The sequence below is a fragment of the Capsicum annuum genome, chromosome 7, assembly GCF_002878395.1.
Source record: "Capsicum annuum cultivar UCD-10X-F1 chromosome 7, UCD10Xv1.1, whole genome shotgun sequence".
Lineage (NCBI taxonomy): Eukaryota > Viridiplantae > Streptophyta > Magnoliopsida > Solanales > Solanaceae > Capsicum > Capsicum annuum.
In genome coordinates, this window is record NC_061117.1 from 217,243,118 (window position 1) to 217,257,984 (window position 14,867).

Below are 14,867 nucleotides of genomic sequence, written 5' to 3' on the forward strand. Positions count from 1 at the left end.
AATGTCACATAAAAAATTAAAATTAAAATATTATTTAAAAAGGGAGTTAAAAACAAAGCACCTCATTTTCTTTTTGAAGTATCTCTCCAAGAGTAAAAACAACATACATAAATTTAAGTTTTGTGCATAATTAGCGTATAAAATATTCTACATTATCAGATAAACTTGACTTGTTATTGCAAGTTATTTATTTATTTTTATATAAATAATTAGATAACCCGCAATAGCAAATCAAGTATTTTATGTACTGACGGTGGAGAGAACTTAAACTTTATTGAGTAAGAGATAAAATATTTAAGTTTTGTATTCTACACTTGCTATTGCAGGTTATCTAATTTTTTTTAAAAAAAAAAATTATATACATAATTAAATAATCTGTAATAATAAATCAAGTTAATATAGAATATTTTGTAGAGCAACGGTAGAAGAAGTTAAACTCAAATATTATTACATGGTTATTGACATTAATGAAACATGCATAACCATAAAAGTGATTCATTATATGATGTCACACAAATAGACCAAAGTTAGCACTCACGGCCACGGAATCAAAAGGGTTGGTCTTTAATGGAGGATAAGTGATGACAAACAGATGACTCTGTAGCTAACTCTGCTTAAACGGCGACACTTTCATTTATTCTCTCTCCTCTCCGGCGATCGGCAACTCTGTAAGTTTTTTTCCATCTCAATTTCCTCCTCTCTTTCCATACTTGTGGCTTATATTTGAAGTTATCTTTGCAATCCTCTGTTTTTTGATGTGCTAAATATTGAAATTCTCACTGTTTTGAGGCTAATAAAGTACAGTAATTTTCTTGCTGAGTTGTTTGGTTTCATTCGTTTTTTTTTTCCCGTCTGTTAATTTTAAAGACTGAATTTTGAGTTTTCAGTTTTTTGAATGGGAGTAAGATTAAATTGATTCGTTTTGCACATGATCTGATTATCCTAACCTCATTTTACAAAGCAAAATCAGCTATCCGAAGACCTAAATAGGCTCCAATTTTAGTGGGAGAAGATAGTTGAAGATTTTAAAAATGGATTGACAGTCTATATTTTGCACTTGTGTTATGATAATTACATGTTATATACTTATTAAAATAACGATAGTATTTGTAATTATGGTTAATCAGGTTATCGGATACAGTCTCATCATTTGTGAAAACTACGGAAAGGAGAGTCTCACTGTATGATGTATACTCTGTTTGTGGTCATCAGATATAACTTGGTAACTATCGTGTTATGTTTTGCTTGAGCTGAGGGTCTCTTGGAAACAATCTCTCTATCTCCACGAGGTAGGAGTAAGGTCTACGTACGCTCTTCCCTCTCCAGACCTAGGATTACACTGGGTATGTTGTTGTAAACACAATTTGTTGCAGGAGTCCATCCTGCATATTTTCTTGCTCTTTCATATATATACGTATTAGTTAATGTTCTTTTTCTTTCGTAGTAAAATATACGTACGAGCAGTAGGTAATATTGCTTTTGGAGCTACTGCCACTAAGTTTTGAAACTAACTTAGCTGCTGTATTAGTATTCTTCTGGATTATTTTTATCTTCAGAGGGATAAATTCTTTCTTTTCATGATTTTTTGTCCTTGTGCTGCAGTGATGTTGATAAGATAGAGAGAGCGATTCATTGAGGTGATTGTCCATCATGGATTGTAACTGCTTTGATCCACAATTGCCCGCGGATGAGTTGTTAATGAAGTATCAGTACATTTCCGATTTTTTCATAGCAGTTGCTTATTTCTCCATCCCAGTCGAGTTGGTATACTTTGTCCAGAAATCAGCTGTCTTTCCTTATCGATGGGTGCTCGTGCAGTTTGGTGCTTTCATAGTTCTTTGTGGAGCAACACATCTTATCAACTTGTGGACATCTACTGCTCATACAAAGACTGTGGCATTAGTGATGACTATCTCAAAGGTCTTCACTGCTGTTGTATCATGTGCAACTGCTCTCATGCTTGTGCACATTATTCCGGATCTATTAAGCGTCAAAACTAGGGAGCTATTCTTGAAAAATAAAGCGGCAGAGCTTGATCGTGAAATGGGTCTTATTCGGACACAGGAGGAGACGGGTAGATATGTTAGAATGCTAACACATGAAATTAGAAGTACTCTGGATAGACATACTATTTTGAAGACTACACTTATTGAACTTGGAAAAGCATTGGCACTGGAAGAGTGTGCTTTGTGGATGCCAACTCGAACTGGACTGGAGCTTCAACTTTCTTACACTCTACATCATCAAAATCCAGTTGGATTTACAGTACCTATACAACTTCCTGTAATTAATCAAGTTTTCATTACAAATCGTGCTGTTAAAATTTCACCAAATTCTCCCATTGCAAGGCTTCGACCTGCCGGGAAGTACATGCCAGGTGAGGTGGTTGCTGTTAGAGTCCCACTTCTGCATCTCTCAAATTTTCAGATTAATGACTGGCCTGAACTTTCGACGAAGCGCTATGCTTTGATGGTTTTGATGCTTCCTTCAGATAGTGCAAGAAAATGGCATGTCCATGAATTGGAGCTTGTTGAAGTGGTAGCTGATCAGGTTTGAATTTTCCTATACGTGATATAATATCTGATAGCTTCAGCTTTTTACGACAATGATCTTCAAATGCTAGATATTACATGATCATTATAAGAGCCACTGCAGAACCAATCTTAATGAGACTATTATATTGAGGAAGTTTCATCTGCACTAATTATCTTCATCAAAATTACTCCTCTTGATTCAGATCATTTGATAAATGTTTGACTGAATTTTTAATCTGGTCTGAGCATGTTGAATATCATCCATGTCCGAGGGTCTATCGGTAGCAGCCTCTCTACCCTACAAAGGTAGGGGTAAGGTCTGTGTACATCCTACCCTCCTCACACCCCAGTTTTGGGATTACCCTAGGTATGTTCTCGTTACTGTGTCAATGAAGCCGGACTTCAAAATCTGACAATTCAGTATCTGATGGAATCCAACCAGAATTAACTGCTAAATTATGATGCTGTGGTTTTCTGATTTATGCTTTCGTTGATTGCTTTTTGCTGGATAGATGCCTGCGTCGTGTGGGTTGTTCACATAATTGTCTTTTCAGTCTTTACGACTTCTGTCCACAGGGGGAGAGAGAGTGGCTGGGGAGAGTATGAACGAGACTTTACCTCTCCTTTGGTTTTGCTTCCACCAGTACTCTAAAAGGATTCTACTGTTGAGGTTTCTTCAGAAAAAGTAGTAGTTTTTTTCTGAAGGAGCAGTCTTCCATCCCTCAGTTTTTGTCCGGCACCCCATTTTTCCTAGTATTGCAAGAAAATAAGCTACTTAGTGGAAATTGAAATCCATAACATTTTAGCTGTGAATTTCCTTGATAGAACAGAAATTTGTGGAGTGATTGCAGTTTCCTCATTGAAGTGGATAATTAGTAGACTATGATTGATTGCAGTTCCTCATTGAAGTGGATAATTAGTAGACTATGACTAATCAATCAACTACGGCTCAATTGAAAGCAGATCATGTCTGTGGGATTTGAATGTGTGACCAGATGGAGTGACCTTTTTCTGTATTTGTTGTCAATTCAGGTAGCTGTTGCTCTCTCCCATGCTGCCATCTTGGAGGAATCAATGAGGGCTCGAGATCTTCTTATGGAGCAGAATGTGGCTCTTGATCTGGCAAGAAGAGAAGCAGAAACAGCTGTTCGTGCGCGTAATGATTTCCTGGCTGTTATGAATCACGAAATGAGAACTCCCATGCATGCAATAATTGCACTTTCATCTTTGCTGCAAGAAAGTAAGCTGACACCAGAGCAGCGTCTGATGCTGGAAACAATCCTTAAGAGCAGCAACCTTTTAGCAACAATTATCAATGATGTCTTGGATCTTTCAAGGCTAGATGATGGAAGCCTTCAACTTGACGTTGGGACTTTCAATCTTCATGCTCTCTTCAGAGAGGTAGGCCTAGTTTTTTTTAATAAAAACTTAAAGTTCTAGATGTAAAAAAAGACCATGAAAGATGTTCTAAATCTGTTAAAGCTTTTACTTTCATGTTATGCTGGAAAGTAGGAGCTGCAGACAGGTGGGTCGGATCGGATATGGGCTGGTTGAAAAAGGGTTAAAACAAAAACAGACAAAATATCTGTCCCATCCATATTTAGCACGGATAGAAAATGGGTTAACCGAGATAATATGGATGTGCATATTATCCAAGGTTTTAGGAATAGTCAGGCGAGAACACATGCTAAAAGCCAAAATAAGCTTACACACCCAGATGGTAAGAACTCTTGAAAAATAAGAAGCAGATAATGGGTATTGATAATATGGCTATATATATTGTCCATCTTTACGGGAAAATATAGATAATATCCACAGTTCATCCATTTTTAAATGGTCAGTTATCCAACCCATATAAAATGGGTCATATTGGATGCTTACTTTTTTTTTTTTAAGCGATTATGGCAGCCTCTAATACTTACTGCGTACATTCTACCCTCCCCAGACCCCACTTTGTGGAATTACACTAGGTATGTTGTTGCTGTATTATGGCAGCCTACTGGAAACTATTCACTGATTCAGGTGTCCGTTCATTGTTTTAGGTCCTTAACTTAATCAAGCCTATTGCATCTGTGAAAAAGCTGTTTGTCACGCTTAGTTTGTCTTCGGATTTGCCGGAAGTTGCTATTGGAGATGAAAAACGGCTTATGCAAATTCTTTTAAATGTTGTTGGAAATGCTGTAAAATTCTCAAAAGAAGGCAGTGTCTCAATTTCTGCTGTTGCTGCAAAATCACATTCTTTAATAGATCCTAGAGCTCCCGAGTTTTTTCCCGTGCAAAGTGAGAATCACTTTTATTTACGCATACAGGTATGTTTATAGATGTATTTTCATGCTTGATATTTAAATTTCCAGTGTAAATTGTAGTTTCTCTGTAATTCTTTTTTGTGTAGTGATTTTACTGCTATTTTTTCCCTGTAATTTAGGTAAAAGATACAGGATCGGGCATTAATCCTCTGGATATCCCCAAGTTGTTCTCTAAATTTGCGCAAAACCAGGCATTAGTAACTAAAAATTCTGGTGGCACGGGACTTGGCCTTGCTATTTGTAAGAGGTATCTCATTTCACTGGCGTTTACTTTGAAAGAAGTTTTCAGTTTGATATGATAACTGAGAACTGCTCAAGATTAAAATAATATTTTTTGACTGATGCACATTCCTTCGAAAATTTGTTCATTGGATGTGGAGACACTTACAGCAGTGATTATTTATCTGATGTATCGTTTCCACCGGCCTGAATCAGGTTTGTTAATCTTATGGAGGGACACATTTGGATTGAAAGTGAAGGCCTCGGGAAGGGGTCTACTGCTATCGTTGTTGTTAAACTTGGCATTCCTGGTCGCTTAAATGAGTCTAAGCTTCCCTTTATGAACATGTTACCTGCAAATCACATGCAGATGACTTTTCAAGGACTAAAGGTCTTGGTTATGGATGATAATGGGTAAGTGCTCATACTACCTCTTTTTCTTTAGACCTCCTATTTGTCCTGCATTTTCTGGCCAATGATTCTTGTTCTTCTATGTGTTGGTCCATTTTACACAAGACGGAACATGTACAAGCTGAAAAAAGTGGTAATTGTGGATATCACTTTGGAACAAGGACCCTGACCCTCTAAAAAATGTCTATGAAATTTGGAGTAATAACTTCATGTGAGGTGGAATGTGTGCTAAACTTAGTTATATTAGGAGTATAATCTAGATGAAGTGAAAGTAAAAAGTAGGGACGGTAAAAACAAAAGGCTGTTTCTCCTAGAAAGTTCTTTCAACTATTTCCTGCAAAAATATTATCATTTGATTCTGGTTCCACTAACTGATCGAGTTTGGTCTTCCATGCTTGCCTCATTAGCTTGTTAATTATTTCTTGATTTGCTGTAATTGAATGCATGAAGTTTCATCTCGTGTTGGTAGCAAAAGTCGATAAGAAGTACATTATAGGTCTCATCATGCTAGAAGAAAAGTTGAAGGAGGTTTAAAAAAATGAGGAAAAAGGAAGGGAGGTATTGAGAAAAAGGAGGAGAAAGCAAAGGAAAAAGGAAGATCGGAACCCAAGCCTCTATCTTTGGAGCGCATTCCTTAGAAGAGTATACTTTGAGGAGCGGAATATTTTTGTTGACCGTAGTTTTCAAATTTACTTATTTGAAGAATTAAGAAAAAGTATATGCAAGTGATTCTTCTACTCTGCCATTCCCTTCATGACGAAGGGATTAATAGGTATTAGACATTGACTTCTGTGAGAGCAAGGTACAGAGAATTCTTCAACAACAACAACAAACCCAGTGTATTCCCACATAGTGGGGTCTGGGAAGGGTAAGATGTACGCAGTTCATACCACTACCTCCGAAGAAGTAGAAAGGTTGTTTCCGATAGACCCTCGGCTCAAGACAAGGAATAATAAACAAATACGTAATAAAGCACGGAACAAGATGACATAACATAGATACAACACCCATAAGGAATAGTAAACAAAGAATAGTAAACAAATTCGTAATAAAGCATGAAACAAGATGGCATAATAAAAAAATACACCCACCAAGTAAAATCCTACACTAATGACCCAAACTGGCTCTAGCCTTCTATCCTAATTCGCGTCCTCCAGATCTTCCTATCTAGGGTCATGTCCTTAGTAAGTTATAAATGCTCCATGTCCCGCCTAATCACCTTTCTCCAGTATTTCTTCGGCCTACCCCTACCCCGCCTGAAACCATCCAAAGCAAGCCTCTCACACCTACGAACCGGGACAAAAAGCTAAGGAGGATTCTCTTTTTATCTTTTTTGCTGAGTATCCATACCTGTTGCTTTTTTTCTTTATTCTCATTCACTGTTGGTGGCTACAAATTGACTACCCAAATTTGTCCTAGTGACAACTCAGTTACTTAGGTTAATGTAGTATCTTTTGAAGATGATCTATACGATTAATAATGTGTTACGAGATTAATTTGATAAAGTTTTGAAACTTTCTCATGTAGGTTTAGCAGGATGGTAACCAAGAGTCTGCTAGTGCACCTAGGGTGCGATGTAACAACTGTTGGCTCTGGTGATGAGTGCTTGAGAGTTCTTAGTCCAGAACACAAAGCAGTATTCATGGACGTGAGTATACCAGGTATAAGCTGTTATGACGTTGCTGTCAGTATACATGAGAAATTTGGGATACATCACGAAAGGCCACTTATTGTGGCACTAACGGGGAGCACTGACCGAATGACAAAAGAAAACTGCATGAGGGTTGGTATGGATGGAGTTATTCTGAAACCTGTTTCAGTTGACAAAATGCGAAGTGTTTTATCCGAGCTTTTAGAGCACGGAGCTGTTCTTCAATCCTAGTGAAAGAGGAAGTGTTTGCACGACCAGAAGTGTTTGTCAAGACTCATGCTCTCAGAATGCAAGTGTATGTCGCTGTAAATACAGTTTTCGACTTTGAGCAAAACGAAGAGTTGTTCATGATGATGGCGCGAAATGCTAATTGCAGGTTCAAATATCTTATAGAAAGTAATTCTACGATGATTTAATCCTCAATAGATTTGTGTAATGTAGACAGTTCTAGGTCTATGAATATGGAGTAGTTCAGTCTTGGAAGAAAGCATGTTTAGTACTTTCTTTAGGGTGGAAATAATTGACAACGTTACGTTTGTAAACTGTTATGATATGCATCACCTTGGCCTGAAAATTAGAGCAACACCACCCCCCACCCTCTCCTTTGTGAGGGGGGGCCTCAACCATGTCGGAGATCTAAAGTCAAACTCTAACGAGGGATCTTAACTTTATATATATAGTAATTTATTTTTATAGCTTTTTGAGACTCAAAATTACATGTGAAACTCTACCTAGTAATGAGTTGTTCCTCTTTTTATGCTAAGAAAGATTCCATGCAAAACTACTGAACCCTCTTTTTCTTTTTTTCCCGAAAAATATAGGTTGTTTTTCTTTTTATGCTAATAGAAGAATTCAGAATTTTTTTTTTAATAGCATATATATAACTAGTTATATACGAAAATATGAGGCCCTCAGGATTATGAGGGTCTAGGCAATTGTCTAAGTGATCTAATAGCAGAAACACCTTGCCCCTGTGTTGAGATACATGATAAAAACATAGATATTAGCGGAGTCGGCTAGTTCCACTTGTGTATATATTTTGTATGATGGCTCATACGGTGTAAGGCCCAATGTTTTATTTATTATTTGGTTTGTTCTTTTTTCATTTTCAGGTAATGTATATATATGTTCTCTGGACCCACATTTGTAAGATAGATGATTCAATAATGGAGAAGTAGATTTTTTCTTCTCCATTCTCTCTTCTCGAAGCTGCGTCTCTCACCTGAAGTTTTCTTTGAATCTGGTATATTCTCGTCTCTAACATGGTATCAGAGCCTAGATCCTTGTAGATCTACTCCTTGGCTTTCTTCCGATCCTACCCTTGTGGTTTATCATTTGGATTTTTTGTGTGTGTGATTTTTTCGATCCGGCGAACTCCGGTAACCTCTGGTTTAGCTTGAACGCTTTGGTTTCATCCGTTTTTTCGGTGTTTTCTGTGCGTTGCTACAACGATTTGATCGGACTCTTCGTGGATCTGTTGGTATTTCCGCTAATGTTTTCTCAACATTCGTTTTTTTTTCGGTAATTTTTTGGTATTACAAGGCCGTCTCCTTCCGGTTGTGAAGGTGTTGGTAACCTTCTCTCCCTCTAGTTTCTACTGTGTTTGCTTGTTGTGGTTGCTATAGCTGAGTATGTCGACATCTGTGGATCCTTCGGCTTCCACGGGTACTAGTCGAACCATGTTTCACAGTGAAGATTACACCCATCCCTGTCATCCTCTATATGTTCATCCCTCTGATGTGTTGGGTGCTTCTCTTGTGTCCATTCCATTTGATGGAACTGGTTTTGGGAGTTGGCGTCGGACTATTTTGGTTGCCTTATCTGTTCGTAACAAACTTGATTTCATAGACGGTTCTTCGTCTAAACTCCCTAACTCTTCACCCCTAGCTAGACAATGGCAACGATGCAATGACCTTGTAGTTTCTTGGTTGATTAATTCTCTCTCAAAGGACATTGCTCGTAGCGTTGAATTTTCTACCTATGCTAGGGATATCTGGGTTGAACTTGATGAACGTTATGGTAAGGCCGATGGGGTTCGGATTTTTGAGCTTCGTAAAGAATTAGCTCATATATCTCAGGGTCCTTTAGATATTGCCTCTTACTTTAATAAAATTAAGCAACTCTGGGATGAGCTTGCTTTCCTGTCTGCCAATACTAATGTTGCATGCACTTGTGGGGGTATTAAGAAATCCGATGATGAACAAAAAGTATTTCAATTTCTGATGGGTCTCAATGATATTTACATCCAAGTGCGCAGCAATATTCTCATGATGAAACCCCTTCCCTCCATTGGAACTGTTTATAGTGTTCTACTAGTTGATGAGAAACAAAAGGTTGTATCTTCTGGTTCTCAGCTTTCTACACAATCAGCTTCTTTCCAAGCTGGGGTTTCAAGACATTATGTTCCTCCCAAAGTGAATTTTGACTCTCCAAGGACCCTCTCACTGGTTTGCAAATATTGCAAGAAATCAGGTCATACCATTGACAAATGTTATAAGCTACATAGCTTTCCTCCGAACTTCAAGTTCTCTAAGCCTCCTTCTAAAAGAACAGTTGCTCATGTTGAGCTTACCAATTCTGGCCAGAAGGTTAATAGTGGGAATGATGACTCTAATTCTGATCCAGAACAACTCCTTCCTTCTAATATTCTTGGTCTCAACAAAGGGGAGTACTCTAAGCTATTGATTTTGCTGCAAAGAGCTCAACTCCCTGACATAACTTCAGCCTGCCTATCTTTAGCATCTGCTAACTTTGCTGGTAAGCTGTCTCACTCTTGTTTGCTGACCAAAATAGACAAAACCATTTGGATTATAGACTCTGGAGCCTCTGATCTCATGACCTCTGACCGGTCTCTTCTTTTTAACGTTCAGTCACTTCCCACTCCTTACTTAGTTTCTCTACCTAATGGCTATAAAGTAAAGGTTACTAACATTGGATCCTTGACTTTATTTCCTGATCTTACCCTTCACAATGTTCTGTATATCCCGAGTTTCCATTATAATCTCATTTCTGTGTCTAAATTAGTTGCTCATGATTTCACATTGCATTTTACGAAGTCCATTTGCATATTACAGGGCTCTTCTCTGAAGAAACCAGTGGTACTTGGTAAACTTGGTTGTGGACTCTACAAGTTTTGCGCTTCCTCTACTTCCCTAGCTGGTCCTTTGTTTTCCTTTAATTCAACTTGTATTTATGATGTATCCCCTATAATCCCTAATGTTCCATTTTATACTTCTTTTGTTCCTTGTATTTCTATTAATGACATTACTGTTAATAAAACTGATGTTTTGTGGCATTATCGACTTGGTCATGCTCTTTTTTTTCTAAAATGAATGTATTCCTAGTCTTACTGGTACTCTCTCACAGAAGCAGTCCTTCACTTGCCCTATTTGTCCCCTAACTAGACAACCTAGGCTGCTGGTAGTACTTCCACATCTTCTTCTCCTTTTGAGCTGATTCATATAGATACTTGGGGCCCTTACCACTCTCCAACTTATGATGGTTTTCGATATTTCCTCACCATTGTTGATGATTATTCTTGAGCAACATGGACTCGTCTTATGGGTGCTAAAAGTAATGTTTTTTATCTCCTTAAGGCTTTTCTCACCTTAGTAGAAACTCAATTTCATTCTCACGTTAAAATAGTTCGTGGTGATAATGCTTTAGAGCTTGGTTCTTCTTTATCCGGATCTCAGTTTTTTGCCTCCAAAGGCATCATTCATTAGACTTCTTGTTCTTGCTCTCCTCAATAGAATGGGGTTGTTGAATGAAAACATAAGTTCCTCCTAGAAACTGCTAGAGCCTTGCTCTTTCAATCTCATCTACCTCTTAGGTTCTGGGGGGATTGTCTTCTGACTGCCACTTATCTTATCAATTGTTTCCCTTCACCTACCTTGAATCACAAGAGCCTTTTTGAATTACTTCACCATAAACCCTCCTCTTATTCTTATCTTAAATCTTTTGGATGTTTTTGATACTCACCATCCTTATCCCTCATAGAGATAAATTGACTCCACGTGTTATTCCCTGTGTTTTTATTGGCTATCCGTTTGCTAAGAAGGGTTACAAGGTTTACAACCTTCTCTCAAAGACTTGTTTCATTTCTAGGGATGTCATTTTTCATGAAACCATCTTTCTTTTCCTTTCCCCTGCTTCTCCTCTCACTCTGTCATTCTTCCTTTTATTTTTGATGACCCTGTCATACACTCCTCTCTAGTTTCTTTGGACCCTACTCTTGTCCCGTCAATCACTGTATCTACTCCTTTTCCTCCTTCTAGGAGGTCATCCAGAGTGTCCCATCCCCCAGGTTATCTTCAAGATTATGTTTATGCTTCTATGACTAGTCAGCAACCTGTATGTGAACCTCGGAGTTACCCTCAGGCAGTTGTTTTTCCTCAATGGCAAGATGCTATGAGGAAAGAATTTGCAGCCTTAGAAGCCACCAATATTTGGTCCATTGTTCCCCTTCCTACTAGTAAGAAACCTATTGGATGTAAGTGGGTTTACAAGATCAAATATAGGGTTGATGGCTCTTTAGAAAGATATAAAGCCCGTTTGGTGGTCCGGGGGTACACTCAAGTTGAGTGTGTTGATTTTCATGAGACCTTCTCCCCGGTGGTCAAAATGTCTACTATCAAAACTCTTGTGGCTGTTGCGGTTAAAAATCATTGGTCTTTATTTCAACTTGATGTTAACAATGCTTTTCTCCATAGGGATTTGGATGAAGAAGTTTACATGAAACTTCCCTCTGGGCTTACTGTTTCTGATTCCTCTATCCCTATGGTTTGCAAGCTTAACAAATCCCTCTATGGACTTCGGCAGGCATTCCGTCAATGGTATGCCAAGTTGTCCCATGCTCTCCAGTCAAGGGATTATACTCATTCTCTAAATGATTACTCCCTTTTCACTAAAGGATCTGGTGATTCTCTTATCATATTGGTTGTCTATGTTGATGATATTGTTTTAACTGGCACTGATTTGAAAGAAATTGTTGATCTCAAATTGTTCTTACATGAACAATTTAAGATCAAGGACTTGGGTTTACTGCATTATTTTTTGCGCATTGAGGTTCTATACTGTGATTCTGGTGTTCTTCTACATCAGATTAAGTTTGTTCATGATTTGCTTGCTGATTATTATTGTGATGTATCTTCTTCTGTGGTCTGTCCTCTGGACCTTCATCGAAAACTGACTGTTGATATGGGTGGCCCTTTAGCTCAGCCTGAGAATTATCATAGCCTGGTTTGCAAGTTGAATTTCTTGACTCATACTCGGCCTGACCTATCTTTTGTTGTTCAACACTTGAGTCAGTATTTGCAGCGCCCTTGTGTGTCTCACATGCAGGCTGCATTACACCTTTTGCGTTACCTGAAAGGTTCCCCTGGGTTTGGTTTATTCTTTAATAATTCTGCTGACTTTTCTTTACAAGTCTTTTGTGACAGTGATTGGGCTTCTTGCCCGGATAGTCGTCGTTCCATCACTGGATTTTGTATTTTACTTGGAGGAAGTTTATTCACCTGGAAGTCCAAAAAGCAACCCATGGTATCCCTTTCATTTGTTGAATCAGAGTATCGATCATTAAGTAAAGTTGTGGGTGAACTAACTTGGCTTTCCCGCCTCCTTTCTGACTTTGGCCAGCACTCTTCTCTATCAGTTTCAGTGTTCTGTGACAGCAGGTCCGCTATTCATATTGCCAAGAATCCTGTCTTCCATGAGCGCACTAAGCACATCGAGTTGGATTGCCACTTTGTCCGGGCTAAACTTGTTGCTGGCCTGATCAGTTTACATCACACTCCAAGTGTTTCTCAAATGGTTGATATCTTCACTAAGGCCCTACCTGGTGCTACTCATCACTTTCATCTTCGCAAGTTGGGCGTTCTATCACCCTTCAACTTGAGGGGGGTGTTGAGATACATGATAAAAACATAGATATTAGCGGAGTGGGCTAGTTCCATTTGTGTATATATTTTCTATGATGGAGCATACGGTGTAAGGCCCAATGTCTTATTTATTATTTGGTTTTGTTCTTTTTTCACTTTCGGGTAATGTATATATATATTCTCTGAACCCACATTTGTAAGATAGATGATTCAATAATGGAGAGGTAGATATTTTCTTCTCCATTCTCTCTTCTCGAAGCTTCGTCTCTCACCAGAAGTTTTCTCTGAATCTGGTATATTCTCGTCTCTAACACCCTGTGTTGCACCAGATTGTCATATTCCAACTTGCATAATAATACAATTTCATTTCGTTTTAGTCGGAAAGTGGTGTCGGTAAAGAAGGATAAAATTAAGGATATTACATTACGATGTAATTAATTTGATTAGTACCAAATTATTACCATTATGTATGGAACCATCCACTTAATTATTTAATTTGATTAGTACCAAATTATTATTATGTATGGAACCATCCACTTAATAATATTGACTTCATGATCTTTTAAAAGAGATTAGTTCACCATTCTAATACCTAAGAATTCTTTCTTTCACTAGGAGAGATAAACATTCTAGACTAAGATAATACTTGAAATACTTATATACACTGCAATAAAAATATAAGAAATAAACACATGAAAAATGACAAACATATACTATAAGTTTTTTCTTTTTTAAAAAATATTTAATTGACATCTTTAACCTTGGAGAAGGCACAACCACTTAGAAAGTTAATAATGTCGACACAATTGCCTGATTGTTGTTGTTCCAAAAGTATAGTCCTGATATTTACCGACATGTGAGGGGAAAAGAACCAAAAAGGAACTTAAAGAATATGTTTCAACAACTACCTTATAATTTATTCTATATTATATGCTACCAAACATTGGTAAAGTTAATAATTTATGAAATGATTGTAGTCAAAAGAGAAGGGGATTCTGAAAGGGGCACAAATGATAAGGCGGACAATTTGATTCCTCATTGCCAACACTTGTTTCTTTTACAATATAGAATTATTTATCTTCTTGTTGAAGAGTTTTATCCATACTACTTCGTTTTTAGTTAATATAGGTTTAAGACATCATCAGTCTCTTCAAATCTTAATAAATTATTTTAATTAGACATTTTTAATTCACTGCTATCATCATCACCTAATAGTATCTAGCAATAACCCTCGTCGCCACCATCTTATCAACTATCCCTTCCACAAACACCATCCTCAACTACAATCACCATCAGTATCGGCATCAATCACTACAATCAGTCGTCACTAGCACTGGCTAGTAATTTACAATCATAACCACCAACATCATTATCACAATAATCACTCTATTGACAATCATCACCACATTATCATTGCAATCACTATATATATATTGTCAATCATTATCATTAGTTATCACTATCATCCATCACAGTTATATGAATTGCCACCACTAACTATCACTAGTACCATTAGCTACTATCTACAACTTCAATAACCATTAGTCGATATCATTTTCAATTCGCACCCACAATTATTATTGCTAGCCATCACCACCACTAACTTCCAATGGTTAATCGCATCATTTAGCTTTTGAGAATGGAAATTGAAGGTTCAACCTCAACCTTGTAGGTGAATTGATGGTGTAAAAGTTGCTTATACTAGTTGTATATACAATTTAAACTTTTATTAATGTTACTCCTAATACATTAATAGTATCAAATAATTACACTATTAGATTACTTAAAAAAAATAGCACCTAACACTTAACAAGCGAAATAGTAATTCTAAAGATGAGATAAATCACCTTCTATAACATATTAAAAT

At 37.4% G+C, this 14,867-nt stretch overlaps 1 protein-coding gene across 7 annotated transcripts; it reads left to right on the top strand.

The window, feature by feature from the left end:
* The first annotated feature begins 479 nt into the window (after positions 1–479).
* On the top strand, positions 480–13,243 carry LOC107852024 (ethylene receptor). Of its 7 annotated transcripts, none has more exons than XR_007057867.1 (11): positions 480–668; positions 1,128–1,343; positions 1,603–2,550; positions 3,567–3,935; positions 4,577–4,843; positions 4,960–5,087; positions 5,276–5,473; positions 6,998–7,497; positions 8,234–8,364; positions 10,196–12,662; positions 12,759–13,243. XR_007057867.1 is itself a non-coding variant. In XM_016697073.2 (8 exons), the coding sequence occupies exons 3-8, from the start codon at positions 1,651–1,653 to the stop codon at positions 7,350–7,352; spliced, it is 2,217 nt and encodes a 738-aa protein (XP_016552559.1). In that variant the 5' UTR covers positions 480–668; positions 1,128–1,343; positions 1,603–1,650; the 3' UTR covers positions 7,353–7,816. The 7 variants fall into 7 exon arrangements, 2 of the variants coding, with proteins under 2 accessions (XP_016552559.1, XP_016552560.1); XR_007057868.1 differs by having other exon boundaries at positions 12,550–12,662; XR_001669246.2 differs by having other exon boundaries at positions 10,196–13,243.
* The last annotated feature ends 1,624 nt before the right edge of the window (positions 13,244–14,867 follow it).

Coding starts and splice junctions, on each gene's coding strand:
- LOC107852024 (XM_016697073.2), top strand. CDS start 1,651: ATGGATTGTAACTGCTTTGATCCACAATTGCCCGCGGATGAGTTGTTA. Junction 2,551..3,566: donor TTGAAGTGGTAGCTGATCAG/GTTTGAATTTTC, acceptor TTGTCAATTCAG/GTAGCTGTTGCTCTCTCCCA. Junction 4,844..4,959: donor ACTTTTATTTACGCATACAG/GTATGTTTATAG, acceptor CCTGTAATTTAG/GTAAAAGATACAGGATCGGG.